This window comes from Microtus ochrogaster, chromosome 1, assembly GCF_000317375.1.
Source record: "Microtus ochrogaster isolate Prairie Vole_2 chromosome 1, MicOch1.0, whole genome shotgun sequence".
Lineage (NCBI taxonomy): Eukaryota > Metazoa > Chordata > Mammalia > Rodentia > Cricetidae > Microtus > Microtus ochrogaster.
In genome coordinates this window covers 91,434,846-91,451,672 of record NC_022009.1, presented here as the reverse complement: position 1 = coordinate 91,451,672, position 16,827 = coordinate 91,434,846, and the positions used below count along the sequence as shown (strand labels likewise).

Here is a 16,827-nt window from a genome sequence, read left to right as displayed (position 1 = left end):
GTAGGTGTACATGTGTGCCCTCACAAGTATTTTTAGCATCACACTGACTTTGCAAACTCTTCCCTTTTGCTGCAGGGCTGAGGACAGTGGCCTGCCTGACAGGGGAAGTGCTGGGGTCTTAAGACTCTCAACTCCACTGCTGTTCAGCAACCTTATTTTCAACTCTGTTATGCACCTCTATCCCGTGGTTTTCCCTGGGTCTCTGATCTTTCTGGGTTCTGTGGTGAGAATGAGTAATTTTCATAATCTTCTTCACTGTAGATTGAGAATGTCGCAACCCCAATCTGCTCTGTCTGACCCCAGTCACACAGCTACTTTGGGCCAGTTTTATGACCGTCTCTCATTTGCTGGTTTCTCTTCCTTTGGTCCGATCAACCTTGGGGGCTTATTGCATTTTTAAATTTTTTATTGTCATTTTAGGGCACTTTGGGAGAAGGACTTATAAATATTCAAACTAAAGCCTGGAGTTTTATTTTTCTAAAGGCATTCTCTGAGTTTCATTAATCTGACTTTTGGGGGAATAATTTAAGTCTACTTTGGGTCCAGCTACATTTTAAACTGGTGACACACACAGCATCAGCAGCAGATAGGAAACACTGAAAACATTGAACCCAACACTTGGGATGCTCATTCCGCCAAACTGAGACTTACCAACTTTGTAATGAATACAGCCTTCCAGGTCCCCAACTGTGATCCAGCCCTGCTTCTTTTCCACTTCCGGGTCATTGTGCAGTATTCTGTTTCTTAGCCATGAAAGATAGTAAACACGCAGCTTATTCTTCTTTCCTGTTGAAATAGCAGAGTTTGAAATTCAAGCGCTGTGGTAGCCTTTCCTCCTTCTTCCCTCACCTACATTGTTGTCTATATTGTTGCTGCTGCTGTGTCTGTGAGGGCAGAATAGCCAGTGTCCTGCTCTTCCTCATTGTTACCCCTGTCCGGACTTGTAACAGCTTATCCTATTGTTTGAGTCAAAACCCACCAATTGAACTTCTTACCTTCAAACAATTTCTTATTTTAGAAAGCTTCTCTTACTCTCTCTTCCCAAGTCTGCTGAGCATGGTAAGTTCTAAGTCTATAAACAGAGTTCCAGAACCTTCTAGAGTTGATCTCATGAAGGCATGTTGACAAATGGGCATTTTAGTCTACTTATGTGTGTCTTATCTCCTCTAATTTTCTCTCCCCTCTTTCTACCTCCTCTGTCACATCAAAGACACCTGGTAAAAGTTTTTATTTAACTGGTAAGACAAAGGAATTTAACAGAAGAAAGAGGAACAAATTCAGTAAAGCAATTTGAGTTCAAAGGATGATATTGGACAAACCTACTATGTTAAGGTCACCAAAAGGAATATTAAATAAAGACACCGAAGAAGAAAACAAAGATGTGGACTTGGAATTCAAGAGAAGGTTCAAAGTTCCCTTTGGTAAAGAGATTCAGCACATGCTCAGGACGATAAAACAACTCAATGGCATGGAAGATTTATGGGGAGCAGAATGAATCCATTCCACTGGGTTATTTGACCACCACAGAGAAGACACACATTTTTATGGCTCTTTATTAATGAGAAATTTAGGCTTGTGTGTTTTATTTCTCCCATATTTCCTGTTTCCTTAGAGAGGTTTTATGTCCTACAGATGGAGTAGGCGCTAGAAGAAGAGCGTTCATTAGAGCATCCCTCCTTGATGTGACAGAGGACAGCGAAGGGGCTGAGGCTGTGGGAAACACAGCTGGCATCTGTTTGTGTAAGCAAAAGCCTGGAGCCCCGGTGCTCACGATAGCTCCAGTGAGCTGACCAGTGCTCTGTCTTCCAGTGCTAATAGGACCTGAAGAGTTCAAGAATCCCCATTTTTATTTTTATTATCTTTTCTCCCTCTGTCTCTATGATAAGAAGTAATAGTTCTACACTGAGGACAAAGACTTGTTATTAGCAGAAAAATGGAGCCTGAACGTGAATTTTCTGGTAGCATTTCCACTTTGGATAGATGACAGACAGATGCATGGTTTCAGTTTTGACTTGGGAGTGTAGTAATAAAGAAAGCAATTAACCAGAAACAAAGGCCACATAGAACTCAGCTCAAATCATAGTATAAGAACAATTTCCTTGGTTAATCTTTATTTGCAATGGCAAGATTCTAAACACTCAGTACAGTTGTAAAGCAAAGAGGGGATTATGTGCCCAGAGACATAAGCCACAAGCACACCTGAAGAGTTATCTTTCGTCTTTAAGGTTGAACTCAGAAGCCCTATGTGGTCTTCCTTGCATAATAAAGATGAAGAATAAAGCTCATATACTAGGTTGTGTGATGGGAAGTGTCAGAGCCATCAATACTGAATGCCTACACCTTATCCCAGAGATTCTGACCCTGGTCTAGGGGGGCAGATTGGGTTTTCACAGCTTCTAGGTGGTTCTAACACACAAGTAGTACTGTTGATTCCATAGCTGATGAAATAAAAAGAGAGGAGGGTAGTTAGTTCAAGTCTTTCAACCACCATCACGAAGAATCAAACACCTTATCAACAATCATAGACTCCAGTTGTACTTTTCACTTGTTAGTAATGAGGCTTACTTGTCTAACAGGGTCTTTGCACTTAAGAAAGCTATTGATGTCGTAAAAATGTACCAATGAGCATGTGTCCTATATCTTCTCTCTAGAATTGGCTACCCAGTAGTATAACCTCCTCAAATTATCAGTGGATTATATGAAGACATTTTGAGAAAAGAGAGGCTTCTGCTTGGTAATTCCCCTCCCAGAACCCTTCATTTTGGCATTCTTCATCTCAGAGTATGACAGGAACTGCAAGGCAGACAGCTCAATAAGAGTCTTGCTGAGTTGTAAGGGCGGCAAAAGCCAAGACACACAGTTTCTGTGGTCAGGTCTGCCTCCCTCAGGTTTAACATACAGGTAAGCTTCCGGTGGGGGCAGACCCTCCAGGATTACAAAATGCATGTGTGATCTCCCCAGAGCAAACCATCTCATGTGGTTTGCTGGCCAGGGCTTCTTCAGAGACCACGATGCACCCCTGGGGGTCAGGTCAGCTTAGCAACATACCTGATATCGTCACCAGGACATTTAGCCCTTCTAGCACGTCCATCTGCTGGAAGCGCCTCCGGTTGATAAGATTGTAGACTTTGCCTTGGCCACTTCTGTCCAAGAGCATCAGGCCATTTTCAGTTCCCACCAGAAGGTTTACACCTGTGAATTTAAGATGCCCACAGGACTGAGTTTTTAAGGGCCTTAACCAGTTTTACCTGGATCCCTATGAAGTCGAGAAAACTGCTTCATGCCTACGTAAACAAATGAGCAAGTAGGTGCTGTGGTAGTGTAGAGGCAGAAGCTCTGGCTCTCCAATCACATCATTGTTCCCCTAGTAACAGAATTATAATTTTACTTTTTAAAGCAGAAGCAGCAATACACCATAGGGTATCCATTGAGTGCTTAGCTCAGAGAATACTTGCCAAGGGGAGCCTTAGGCAGAGCTGTGTAAGGAAGATTCACTGTGCCGTGACTCTCCATCATCTCTTGGTGCATATCTAAGTTCTGAAAACATTCCTATCTACTATGTTAAACGCAGTTCTTTTGTTCTCCAAATCTCATCTTCCTACTCCAGAGTCATCATGTCTCTCGTGGAACAATTCCTAGGCTTCAATATTTATCCCTGCTCACATGGCAGATACCTCTACCTTAGGAAATTATGATGTCCCAGTTTAAGCCTCGCAATGCAGATGGGGTCAGGCAGACCATATTCTGATTTTCCTATGATGATTTAAGTAATATTGGCCAAGACTTTGATAAAATGTCCCCACACCTATGCTAAGTTTGAACCCAGCTCACATCTTCTGATCTACTCGACGAGAGCTTCATACTGATATTTCCACTCTGCAGTGTTCCCTTCACTGCTGCTCTTTTCGGGTTTTACCCAATTACTGTTGATTCAGTGCCTTGGGTAAGTCCCTAAAATACGCTGGGCTTGCTTTTCAGCTGTGAAAAGGATGTGGTGCCCGTACAGACCTAGCAGGATACGATATGGGATCACACAGGTAGGATGCGGGGTGGCATGCACAGTGCTAGACACACAGTGGCTGAGTATTCAGTGGTGGCTGGTTCTGTGGCTGATATTTGCTCACCACTCTGCATGCCATCTGGAGTACAAGTTACACACATACATGCACACACACACGCACACACACTTTTGCTTACTCTTGAGGCAGCCCCACATCAGCCCTAACACCTATGATTCTCCTAGTGTTTTCTGGAGACAAAAGCCATAGTTTTTTTTTAATACTTTAAGGTAACTTGATTAATGAGTGTGGAAACAAACAAACAAACCACCAAACCACCAACGTACCCCACAGAGCTGCACAAAGTATTTCGGAATTGAAGCGTTTCTTGTATTTTCTGATTTCAGGCGTGTCACTGTGAGGGCGAATGTTCGTTGGGTTCACATTTACCACGGAAATCTTCCTCGCTTCATTGAGTTTAGCCTGTTCTTGCCTAAGAAGTTCACTAGTAAAGAGGGCTGTGAGAGAAAGGATTAGAGAAATCAATAGCATCTTCACAGACAGCCGATGGAAGTATGGAGGGAGGGTTTGGCTTGGGGCCTATTACAGTAAAGGCACAAGAACCAGGAACCTATTTTATACTTGTTTTAGTAGGATAAAATAAAGCATGTTATTCACAGAAGCAGTATTTTATTCATTAGCAAAACAGGCTTGCTTATAGATACTCCTTTGGATGGTGTAGAAAATTAATATTAATCTCATAGAGCCAAATATGCCATTCCTGTAATTACAAACAAGGAACAGTTCCTGCTTGAGATTCTACAGAAGCTGACTTCAATGATTAGTTACTTGCAGAAGGCAAAGAAGCAAGGCCATTCTCTTAGTTAGCCAGATTTGCAACGGAAGTGCCCGCCTGGAACTCAACACAGCTCAACACGCATGTATAGAGTGTTCAGTACCACACTGCTTCGAGCATAGCACTATACCCAGAAACTGTTTTTGAGAAATATGCGGTGTGTTTGGAGATCGCTGCGGGGTGGCTTTTCCTAGCATCCCGGGATACCTCTGGGTTTCTTCCAGAAACAGAAAAAAAAAAGTCAGGTTCTGGGGAGAAAGTAATTTGCTTCAGGAGTTCCACCAAGCAATACATTTTAAAGTATCTTTATCCAGAGACTGGGCATCAGCAATAAGTGGTGTAAGCTGAGTTGGTGAGTCTCGTCCCTGGGTTGTACAGGAAAGGAAACCTATCTGTAAAACTCTAGGGCCAGCTCGCTTACCAGTAGCGGAGGACTCGTCATCTTCCTCATCTTCATCTGTGGGAGATGTCTGGTACACTCTGGGGTCCACGAAGGGGGTGAAGGAGGCTTTGGTGCTGCTTCCCATGCCATACTGATCAAAAAGCAAGAAGATGAAGTCAGTGCGGCAGGAACAGGTGGAGCTAGCATTGCTCTGTTCAGCCTAGACACTGACTACAGACTCCTCTGCTGTCTGTTCCCTCTCTAGGCAAAGCGTGGGCCTCTGTCCAGTTTCTCCCAGTTCTAGTTACTCTCCAGACACTGTGTGTGTGTGTGTGTGCGTGTGCATGCGCGTGTGTGCATGTGTGTGCGTGCACAGGGCTTCATTAGTGATCAGACCATAAGTGTTTCAGAAAGAAAATTACAGTTGGATAGCAGGTGGCACCTTAATATCTGTGCTCCTGTCATTGATCATTACTCTGACAATTTATCTCCACTTGTAAGTCAAAACTCATTGTGTATTGACCAAAAAAAAAAAAAAAAAAGCAAAATCTAAGAGATGTTGCTACAGCAACGCTCATCCTGGAACATGTTGCCACATCAACACTCCTTCCCAGGACAGTCAGCCTGGATACAGCAACAGTCAGCCTAAGAGATTCCCCCTTAGAAGGAGGCCTTTGGACCCTTCCATTCTTGCAGACTTGAATCAGCTCTAACAGCTTTAAATTCTTTAATCAGAGATAATTTATTCGGGGATTGATGTTTTATGCCCTTGGTAGCTTAAGAAAATTCTTAGGCCACATGCTTTACGTGGGGGACTTCATGCAGCCACTGGGTTTGTATGTAATATGAGAGCTTACTTTAACTAAGTCTTAAAGGCTTAGGCTGAAGGCATGAAGTCAGAACTAGATTAGGGAATGATATATTCAATATTAGCATTTGGTGTCATGATGTAATTGAATTTGTCAAAAGAGTATAACTATTTGCCTATTTTGTTTGTTCTCGTCTTTCCTTCTACAGTACCCGTTTTGTGTGTGTGTGTGTGTGTGTGTGTGTGTGTGTGTGTGTGTGTGTGTGTGTGTGTGGTTTATGTGTGTGTGATGTTCACACGTGTACATGTGGGGGGGTCGTCAGAGGTTCCTGTCAGGTGACCTTGATTGCTCATCTAGCTCCTTTTTTTTGGGACAGTCTTTGGCTGAGCTCAGAGCTCATCCATGTGGCTTGATTGGCTGGCCAACTGAGCCGGTTTCTGCCTTCCCCCACCTGTGTGCTGGGTACAGCCACCACCACCACCATTACATACATTCTGGGGATCAGAATCAGGTCTTCATGCTTGTGAGTCAGGCACATTACCAACAGAGCCATCTCCCAAGCTCCCCATGCATTCCTTTATGTCACAAACACACCCGTATTCAACATCCTAAGAACCCCTTGTGTGTATTTGTATTTTAGGCATACATTTTTAGTTTTGTCATCAGATTTTTATTTAAAAATAAATCAACATTTCTAAGCCATAATTATCTAAGGACCAACTTGCAAATATCCAATTTGATTTCCTAACTCACAAAGATCCAATCTGATTCCCTTCAAGGTTTTCCCTCTGCCCCTTAGAATCAAATTTCTTTCATCCTCCTCACAGCACAGCCCTTCCCAGAGGCAGTGTTTTGAATATGTTTTCTTTTTCCTCTTTAGGAGTCCAGAAAGGAGATGGTGAAACAGGTAAGAACATTTCCTCTTGGAGCTGGGAGAGCAGCAACATTTGGACCAAAGTCCTATTCTGCAGGAGCCTGTTCTATGGGGCCCTCCTTGGTACCAATAGGACTTTAGGTGAAAATGGCTGCCCCAACTGCCTGAAGTTGCAACAGGATGCTGTGCTTTTGAAGATACTCATGAGCTTTTGCCCTTGGGGCATGCTAAGAACAGGCTAATCATAGAAATTCAGTGTGTGGGTAATGTCAAAATCAACAGCAAACACACTCTAGAAGAACACTGAGGGGCTTCTGTGTGAGTCACAGGACTGCCAGGAAACACACAGCACAGCCTTGAACTCATCCAGCGCTAAGAACCACCTGTGCTCACTCAGGTTCTCCTAGGACTGCTTCCACGTAGGAACGATGTCTGATTTCATCTTCCTGCTGCAACTTGGAGAAAGAACCAATCTCTTGTCCATTTATTTAACAGTAGGGGCTTATATTCCATAAACCATTGCAACTATACTTTATTCAAGTCAAGCTTAGGTTGACTAAATTAATGGAAATATGAGCCCAAACTGTTGGCTTTGAAATCTCACTAGTCTATAGATTCTCTGGCTGGCTTGCGATGCAGGGGCCCCAAGTTCTGGCAGAAGCACTGTAGTAACTAGCTGTGTGTCCTGGACAAGTCATTTAACGTCTCTAGGTTTCAACACATAACACAGGAATCAGTCCAGAAGATGCATAAGGACTTTCTGTAGCTGTATCTATGTGGTTTCTCTGAGTATTGGTATAAACAGTTATAGCAGAAACCAAATGAACACATTCCAGAGTCTGACAAGGTTGTGACAGTCTTGACTACATCAATGTGCTGAACCTCATGGAGGAGAACAGAACATTCATGGCTACTGCCTGGCACCTACTTCAGTCCCAGAGTCCATCTCCTGGGAATGGGTGGAGACACGACCCAGTCCCTCGGTGGGAGTCCCGGCTGGGGAGTGGCTCTGCTGCACTAGGTCTGGGAGGTTGATGTGACCTGCGAAGCCATTACTGTCACTGTGCCCAGATCTCTTCTTCTCTTCAGCAGTCTGAGGGGTGCAACACACAGAAGCCATTAGACAGAGGGAGCAAACCAAAGGATGACATCACTCCACAAATCATAGATGCAACAGGCTCCAAACTGATGTACTGGGAAATAAGATGGTACAAAGATCAACACCTCCCCACAGATGCAATGGACTCCAGATTGCTTTACTGGGGAGTATAGGACGGTAACATTGAAATTTCTACTTTGTCTAAGAAAATAAAGACATTAAACATTGTTAATATTTAGTAACTGGACCAATTTTCAGGACTTATGTTACTGTATGAGGGATGACACAAGAAAGAGGGCAAAGTCAGGGCCAGATCTGCCAAGTTTCTCTTCGGTGGCATGTGAGCATGTGTCTGAGTAGCACCAGATAACTGAGTTTACAGACCATAGTGCCAGATTATATAGAAATAATTTTCAAATCCGGCTGAAAAGAAGCATTTGAGCGAAATGATACCAATATCCTCTCCCAATAAAAGAGCCTGTATTTCAAGAAAATGCAGAGATGCTATTTACTCAACTCACAGAGCTCTTTGCCATTCATAAAGTCAAAGCAATGATTAATCAGGTCTGATCGGAGTCCCAAATCACTGAAATGACCTAGCAGATCATTTGAAAATAGAGACTTATGTTCTCCTCTTTGTTAGTGTCTACTCTTTCAGCAAACAACTCCTGTACCTTGTGATGTAGGCAAGAGAGAGAGAGAGAGAGAGAGAGAGAGAGAGAGAGGCTGGAAAGAGGGCTCAGGGGTTAAGAGTGCACCCTGCTTTTGCAAATGACCCACGTTCAGTTCCCAGCACCCACTCTGGGTGAGTCACAATTGTTTGTAACTCTAGCTGGAGGGAATCCACGTCATCTGGACTCTCTGGGTACCTGCACTCATGGGCACATACCCACACATGTACACAGGATTAAAAGCAAAAAGAATCTTTTAAAGGTGTTTTATAATGCATATACGGATGCGGTGGGACAGAACTCTGTACAGGTTTATGAAAATGCTCTAAAAATGTTATTGATAGGAGCGCGTGATTTAAATGTTTTCAAACCACTCCTCCAGAGATCAGTCTCCTCCCTAAACCTAGGGAACACAGAGGATTAAAAGAAGACCCCTAAAGCCAGTGCATCCAATTGGCTAGCTTTGGAACCCCCTTTCTCCTACCTAAGTGTAACTTAGCACTCACGGATCAACCATTCTTCATGTCCCTAACTCTCTGCTCCCCCCAGTCTCTGGTGGACCTTTCTGTTCTCAAGCTTGTATGAGATCATTGCTTTGGTTTTCAGATATGAGAGAGATCAACTTATACTACTTCCATTTATATAATGATCCCCAATACCATCATCTATCATGTCATAAATAACAGCATTTCATTCTTCTTTATGGCTAAACAGCTTCATGTTTTGTGTACAGACCACAGCTTCCTTGTCGGTTTCCAAGGTGATGGACACTTAGGTGGTTTCCACTTTCTGGAAGGTGTGTGTTAAGATAGGAATGCAGATGGCTCTTGACATGTTGATGTCATTTCCTTGGGAATGTCCCCCAGTGGTGGGACTGCTGGGTCACATGGCAGCTCTATTTTAGTTGACATCACACCAAGAACACACAGGGTCCCTCTCTCCACTTCCTTGCTAGAGCACGCTACTCTCAGTTTTTTGGATAGCAGCCATTCTAATTTAGTCTTTGATTTTTATTTTGGTTTTGATTCCGATCCTCTTGATGACCCATGATTTTGAATATCTTTTTGTGTGTCCGGTAGCCATTCACGCATGTTTGTTCTTTCAACTTGACCATTTACAAATTATTTTTCTATTGAGGTTTCTGAGTTCCTGATATGTTCTAGATATAAACACAGCACTGAGTATCTCCTGTTTGGCAGGTTGCCCCTATTACTAACTATGCCCTTTATTGTATATAGTTCTTGACTTCATATTTTGTATCTAACTCGTTCACTAAGAATCCCAGGACAAACTCTAGCAATGATTTTCTTACCCCTCCCCTCACACACCCCTGTCTCTCTGTCTTCCCCACCTCTTAGCTCAGCACTGCTGAATGCCCACAAAATATGAAATGGTTTGCTTAACACGGAACAGCTGGGAACATGGCAAATATGTTCTCAACCCTCTGGGGTTGGTATTGGCAAGAATGCATGCCACTTCTTTGGCCACTTCACTGGTTCAGTGTTTTGTATCACCATCAACCCGACTAGATTTGGGGTCATCCAGGAGACTCATCTCTGGGAGAGTCTGGGAGGGTGTTTCCAGAGAACTTTGACTGAGGAGGGAAAACCTACCCTCAGCGTGTCCTGAAGGACCAGACTCAGAAAGCCTGATGAACACCCCTACTCTGTTTCCTGACAGTGGGCGTCATGTAACAAGCCACCTGCTGCTATGCCTTCCCTGCTGGGGTACACTCTATTCCCTCATACCCTGAGCCAAACAAACCTTTTATTCCTTAAGCAACTTTGCTCAGACACTTGGTCAGAGTGGAAAATAAAAAGCAACCACGCTTGACTTTTCCAGACTCTGCACAGTGCGCAGTGTACGGTTTCTAGCCTGTACTTGCTTCTGTCAGCAAACACAAGTAGCCACTTCTTTGGTGTGTCTGAGATAGAACAGACTCCCAAGATTGCAAAGGAGTGTGATTCGTCTATACGGAAGCTTGAGAAATGACCAGAAAGCTTGGTGTCATCTCTTTCCTGAACTACAAACTGCCTCAGCGAGGGTCCTTTTCTCATTTCATTTTGTCACAGTGTTCATTGGGAGCCACAAGGGTGCATATTGTCAGAGATGAACATTTCATCTTCTAAGCGACATTTTGGGAGTTCAACTCTCATCCATCTTAGTGTCCTTGCTTTTTATGCTGGCTTAACAGCTTTTCCCTCCTTCCAACTTCCATTCGGTACTGAAAAGCCTTTTGACATTTCCCCCCAACTTCCCCAAAGCATAAATCACACCTTGTCACTTGATAATTTCTCAGTTTCTCTTCTATCAGTGGCATTTTCTCCCAGGTCTTGAAAATGATGAAGCTACACTGGTTATTAAAGAAAGACTTGAAGGGCTAGCTAGGGACGTCTCTCAGAGATTGAAAAACCTGGAGCAATGACCCTTGAATCTACCCACTTGTGAGTTATCATTCCTTGGTTCAGCCAACCAGCATCCTCTCATGAAATGCCTTCTGTGTGCTGTGCTCCCCTGGGAACACAAAGGAACTGAATCTTATTAAGAGAATCTCAACCTCTTTGGTTTTGATAGCCTCACCATTCCCAGAAGGACGAACATAAATATGCTCTGTATTCCAGCAAAAGCCAGGTACTGTGTTAAACACTCTGCACTGTGTGCCATTGAGTCCTCATAGGAGCACGGTGGGCAAGCTTTCATTAGCCCCACCGTATGGATGGAAAAAGCACAGGGCAAGAGCGCCAATGAACTTTCCTCAAGGCTTCCAGCCTAGGCTGTGTGGTGGTGGAGTCCAGCAGGTCTGGTTTTCATTACTGCACCATGAGAGCTCTACTCTGATAGGTTATGGAACCAGGGGTGGAAACCTGAGACTAGAAGGACCAAGTTCCCAATGCCAATCTTGGTCAGCAGACAACCTGGGCTATGGTGAGGATCTTGTAATGGACTGAGAAGAGAAGAGAACACAAGAATATGGAGGGGGAGAAAGCAGCTCTGTGGAGAGAGAACGGGGAAGAGGGGAGAGAAGCAAAGGTGCAAACCGGAGATCCCACAGCAGAGCATTCACAGTATCCGCCTAAGCCCTGTATCTTTTTAGCTTCAGGCTCCACCCCTACCCAGGTAGCTCACTAGCTGTGTCTTCCATGGAATATGCATATAAATAGCTTGGGCATGTCTTCTTTCTTTGTGTGCTACCTTCAGTTCCCCTCGCTGTCCTCCTGAACTCTGTAAAAGTGTGTTCTTTCTTTTTTACTTGTCAGAAAAAGAAGCTGCGTGGCACTAGCTGGTCTTCTCATTCAGCTGGATAGGTGGACCGATCATGGAGAGGGCAAAGATAGCTTCAGGGAAGTGCTACGGAGAGAGGTCCGCTGGGTTCCAGGAAAGGCTTCCAGAAGGGAAAGTCGGGTCAGAATAGAATGGGAAGGGGAAAAGCAGGATAGCATTTCCACGAGATAGGCCCCAGCAGACAAGACGGCTGGTAAGAGCTGATGCGGCTCACTCTAGTAGAGTAGAAAATGGTTCTATAAAGTGTAAGGTGAGACAGGGGAAAGACAGTAGCAAGGGTGTGCAGCACAGGGGCACTTTATACACGACAGAATCACAGGAAGCTGGCCAATAAAGCCTTCTATAACTTTTTCTTCTACTCACACAAGAATGAACTGAGTGAGTCACCCTGTGGAAGTGAACTTACAGTACCCTATAAGCTAAATTGTGGCATAATAACATAAAATTTAAACTTGGAAAGTTTGTTTTACTTTAACCTGAATTTATTTAATATTTTAAATACATGCGTTTTTAGTGTTTTTTTTTTATCCTAAGGCTTATTTGATGGTTAATTTTATGCATGAACTTAACTGAGCCACAAGGTACCCAGATTAAACATTATTTCTGGGTATGTCTGTCACATTGTTTCTAAGCATCAAGGAGACGAACCTTTGAATTGGTAGAGTTGATAGGTAGATTATTATTCCCAAATTATGTCAATAGGAACCATAAGGAACCATAATAGAATAAAAGGCAGAAGAAGAAAAATTGTTAAAATAAATGTTGTGTGTGACATGTGAGTATATTTGTAAAGATGAGCCAATGTACATAGCTGCCTAAAGAGGTCAAAGGACACCTTGGGAGCTGGTCCGCACCTTCCGGCCTAGTTAGGTAGTCTCTTGCTGGTGAATGCTGTGTCGTTCATGGTAGCTGAACAGAAGCCTCTGGGGTTCTCCTGGCTCTGCCTCGTATTTCACCATAAAAGCACTGCGATTACCCATGCACACTGTCAATTCTGCTTTGCCATGGGGTCTGGGTTTCAGACTCAGGTCCTCATGCTTGTGTGGTAAATGTTTTGGATTTACCAAGTTGTTCCCACAGCTCATGCTGTGCCTACTCCCGGTCTCTGCTCACTGCATGAGTTGGGACATCTTATCTCATCTTTGTTGAAGGAGCTGCGGGCGGCTTCCCTGCTGCCCCAGCTCCCTGCCGCCAGCTAGCTTATGCCCTGAAATAATTACACGGAAACTGTATTCTTTTAAACACTGCCTGGCCCATTAGTTCCAGCCTCTTATTGGCTAGCTCTTACATATTGACCTAACCCATTTCTAATATTCTGTGTGGCCCACAAGGTGGCTTATCAGGGAAGATCTTAATCTGCAGCTGTGTCGGGAGTGAGAATCATGGCGACTCCTTGACTCAGCTTCTTTCTCCCAGCATTCTGTTCTGTTTACTCCGCCTACCTAATTTTATGTCCTATTAAAGGGCCAAGGCAGTTTCTTTATTTAACCAATGAAACAACAGATAGAAAGATGACCCTCCTCCATCACATCTTTACCCACTTTGCACTGGGAGCTATACTGCCTCATGTACAGGAGACATTAGATTTCTCGTCCTCCACAATCACACATGGGCGCTCGCTCTCTCTCTCTCTCTCTCTCTCTCTCTCTCTCTCTCTCTCTCTCTCTCTCATTTTGGTTAATATGATTTTTTTTTTTAGACCCCACACTTTGGGGCTGAGAGCCTGAGGAGATGGCTTGGATGATAAGGTGCTAGTCTTGCAAGCCCGAAGACTGGAGTTTAATCCCCGAGACTAATATAATCCCAGAGTTTGGGAGGCAGAGATAGGTGGCCTCTGGGCTTGTTGGCCAGACAGCTTAGCTTTTTTGGTGAGCCCCAGGCCAGTGAGAGACCTTGTTTCAATAAAGAAAGATGTGATGGCACTTGGGGAAAACCCCCCAAGGTAGTCCTTGGTCTCAACATGTATGCACACACATGTGCACATACAATAAAAAACACTAAAATCCACACTTGGTCAAAGTGGAATTTGGAGGACTCATGGTCTGAGGGCCCCTCAGCAGATCAGCTTCACACAAGCTGCAGGTGCACACGATTTTAAAGGTGCTGGTGGCTGTGGTCATCAAATGTTGGGTGCTTTGAATGACATGGAATTGTTGGGTGTGGTCAGCAGCAGAAGTGAATACGCGGCTCTAAATGTCTCCCTGGAGACACTGACTGTTGCAAAGATTCAGTCGTGTTAGGGACTGGGCTGTTTCCGTTTGGAGCTAAAGAGTGACTCATTCTAGAATACTCTCTTGTGTTGTAAACTCTGATAGGAACCCTCTGTCTCTGTACTAAAATAACCCTTCACGATGCTGGGAGCTTTATATACCAGCAGCATACAATGCCAGTGCTGCTAGCCAAACCCATTCTTCATTGCAGGCATACGTGAAAGCATTCTTTAAAGTCAGCTTGAAAGATTCGACACAGCATAAAATAAAACTGTAGCAAGTTGCTGTGCGATCTAGCCGTCTAGTTACAGCTGCACTGCCAATTTTACTTCAAAGGCCTTATTCATTTCGAAACTACACTTTCTTTCTTCCTCACTAAAGCGGGAGGCCATTGGCCTATGTGGAGAGCAAAATCTCTGAGTGGAGTTTCCTCGCCCTCTCCTATCTGCAGAGAGAGGGAATGACCATGTTGTCTGTTTGTGCTTTAGAGGAAAGAGCAAGTGATAAGAAGCGAGAGGAGACTGGAGTTGTTGGAGAAAATGAAGTAAAATAGTTAACATTTATCAAATACCTAAATTTACTAAGTAGTCCATTTCATGTTGTCAATCATCCTATAAAACATATGGTTTTATTTATGAAGGTGTGTGTGTGTGTGTGTGTGTGTGTGTGTGTGTGTGTCTGAAACTGATGCAGAGTACCTTTCTTGATTTCTCTCCTCTTTGGTAGCTGTGGCAGAGACTCTCCCTGCCAATTCTGCCTACTCTAAGTAATCTGCCTGCCCAGGGGTTCCCTCTCTGACTCCCAAGTGCTGACATTTCAAGTGGCTGTCACACCTACATGACTTTGTGTGTGTGTGTGTGTGTGTGTGTGTGTGTGTATTCTGGGCATCCAAATTTTTGTCTTCACACTTGTGTGGCAAACACTTTGTCCACCAAGCCATCTCCATAACCTGTTCATTAAGTTCTCCAGAGGATAAAGCAGATGCAGGGAAACGTGGTGATATTTCCCATTATTTTCTTCTCAAAATTGCATGCAATGAAAAGAGAAGAAGGTTCTGATTGCTTGGGGGCACTTCAGGTTAACAAGGTGACCACAGGGAACACAGTGGAAGGACACGTGAAAGGGAATGTGCTTCCAATCAAATGAAATCATGTTCCCCGACTTAATAAACCAACCCCCTTTTGACGGGCTGGAGAAACGGCTCAGCATTAAGAGCACTGGCTGCTCTTCCAGAGGATGGGAATTTCCAGTACCGGCATCCACATAGTAACTCACAACTGCCTGCAAGCGCAGGCAGGCAAAGGGGATCGAGTGCCCTCTTCTGGCCTCTGTAGACATTAGACATGCATGCACCTGCTACACAAACATACACGCAGGCACAACACCCATGCATTCAAAGCTGAAAACAAACGGCAAAGGCACACCTCTTAGCTGGTTTCTGTGTTCTCCAGTCCTAGCTGCTGTTTTTTTTTTTAAATGTTAATTTAATGAGCTACAAAGATAGCACAGTCTTTAGGAACTACTGAGCATTTTATATGAAAGCATAAGAGAGAATCCACAGGGGAGAGGCTAACACAACCACCGTCTCTACCAAGAGACGACTTTCATTTCTGTTCCTGGCACTGGGAACATCTGTTCTTTGAAGTTTGGTGTCCTCAAGCTCAGATTTTATACTCTGATTTGCATAGCTGCTGTTGAAGAATTGGGCCTAATGTAATTAAATCACTCTGCAGAAACTTGGAAGGGCACAGAAAAGAAGATGGCAGACAGTAAAACCACTCGGCCACTTAGAAGCTCAGGTTCCTAGCCTTTCCTAGCCAGCACACTTACAATATGTGCTGTAAGGATTCTATGTAAAAGCTTGAATAGAAAAAAACACGCAAGGGCCATGCTTCCTTTTGATGGCTGTTACACCAGCTCACCTCTCTGATCATCAAGGTTCCTTCTCTGGAAATACTGGTGCCAAAGGTGTCCGCGTGTGAGGTCTCCAGTCCATGTGTCCCGACCATTCCCACATTGTACTGCTCGTTGCTCCCCGGAGCTCCTGTTGGTCTGAGATAAGAAGAAACGGTAGTCACGGCAAGATGTAAACTCATTTTACAATGGAGTGACATAAAATGTAAATGCCATTTCCTGTCCAGATGCAAATCTAATTGGAGCAAATGCACATGATATAACATTACCATTGATATTATTTGTGTGGTCATTGCAGTGACTTTAAGGACATTCTGTATTAACACACCTAGATTGGGGTTTCCATTTCTGCAGGATCTTGACCTATATGGTATTATGGTACCCTATTCTCAATTCAGACTGTGAGTGCTTCCTGCCTCCAAGGAAAAAAAACTGATGCAATCAGCACCCAGGCTTATGAGGCACTACCGACTCCCCAGCCCCATGACCTTCTGTGATAAACGGCATCCTGACTACCTTTGCACTTGCTAGTTCCTCTGTTGGCTCTTGGTTGGTTCCTTCTCTTTCCACTATTTTTGTTCTGAGAGACAGATACTTTATCTAAGTTTTTTCCTTCCTTCCTTCCTTCCTTCCTTCCTTCCTTCCTTCCTTCCTTCCTTCCTTCTTTCCTTTTTTTTGGGGACAGGGTTTCTCTGTGTAGCTTTGGATCCTGTCCTGGAACTCGCTCTGTAG

General features: G+C 44.0%; 1 protein-coding gene across 6 annotated transcripts in view; it reads right to left on the bottom strand.

Annotated features, from left to right (window-relative positions):
• Tnik (TRAF2 and NCK interacting kinase) overlaps positions 1 to 16,827 on the bottom strand; it is a 417,009-nt gene that overhangs the window by 15,144 nt on the left and 385,038 nt on the right. For all 6 annotated transcript variants that reach the window (XM_026782809.1, XM_026782806.1, XM_013347814.2 and 3 more), the window contains 6 exons: positions 16,104 to 16,233; positions 7,848 to 8,012; positions 5,276 to 5,387; positions 4,346 to 4,516; positions 3,049 to 3,192; positions 652 to 786 (listed from right to left, as the gene is read on the bottom strand). In XM_026782809.1, coding sequence (XP_026638610.1) covers positions 652 to 786; positions 3,049 to 3,192; positions 4,346 to 4,516; positions 5,276 to 5,387; positions 7,848 to 8,012; positions 16,104 to 16,233 — 857 coding nt within the window. The remainder of the gene's footprint in view (positions 1 to 651; positions 787 to 3,048; positions 3,193 to 4,345; positions 4,517 to 5,275; positions 5,388 to 7,847; positions 8,013 to 16,103; positions 16,234 to 16,827) is intronic.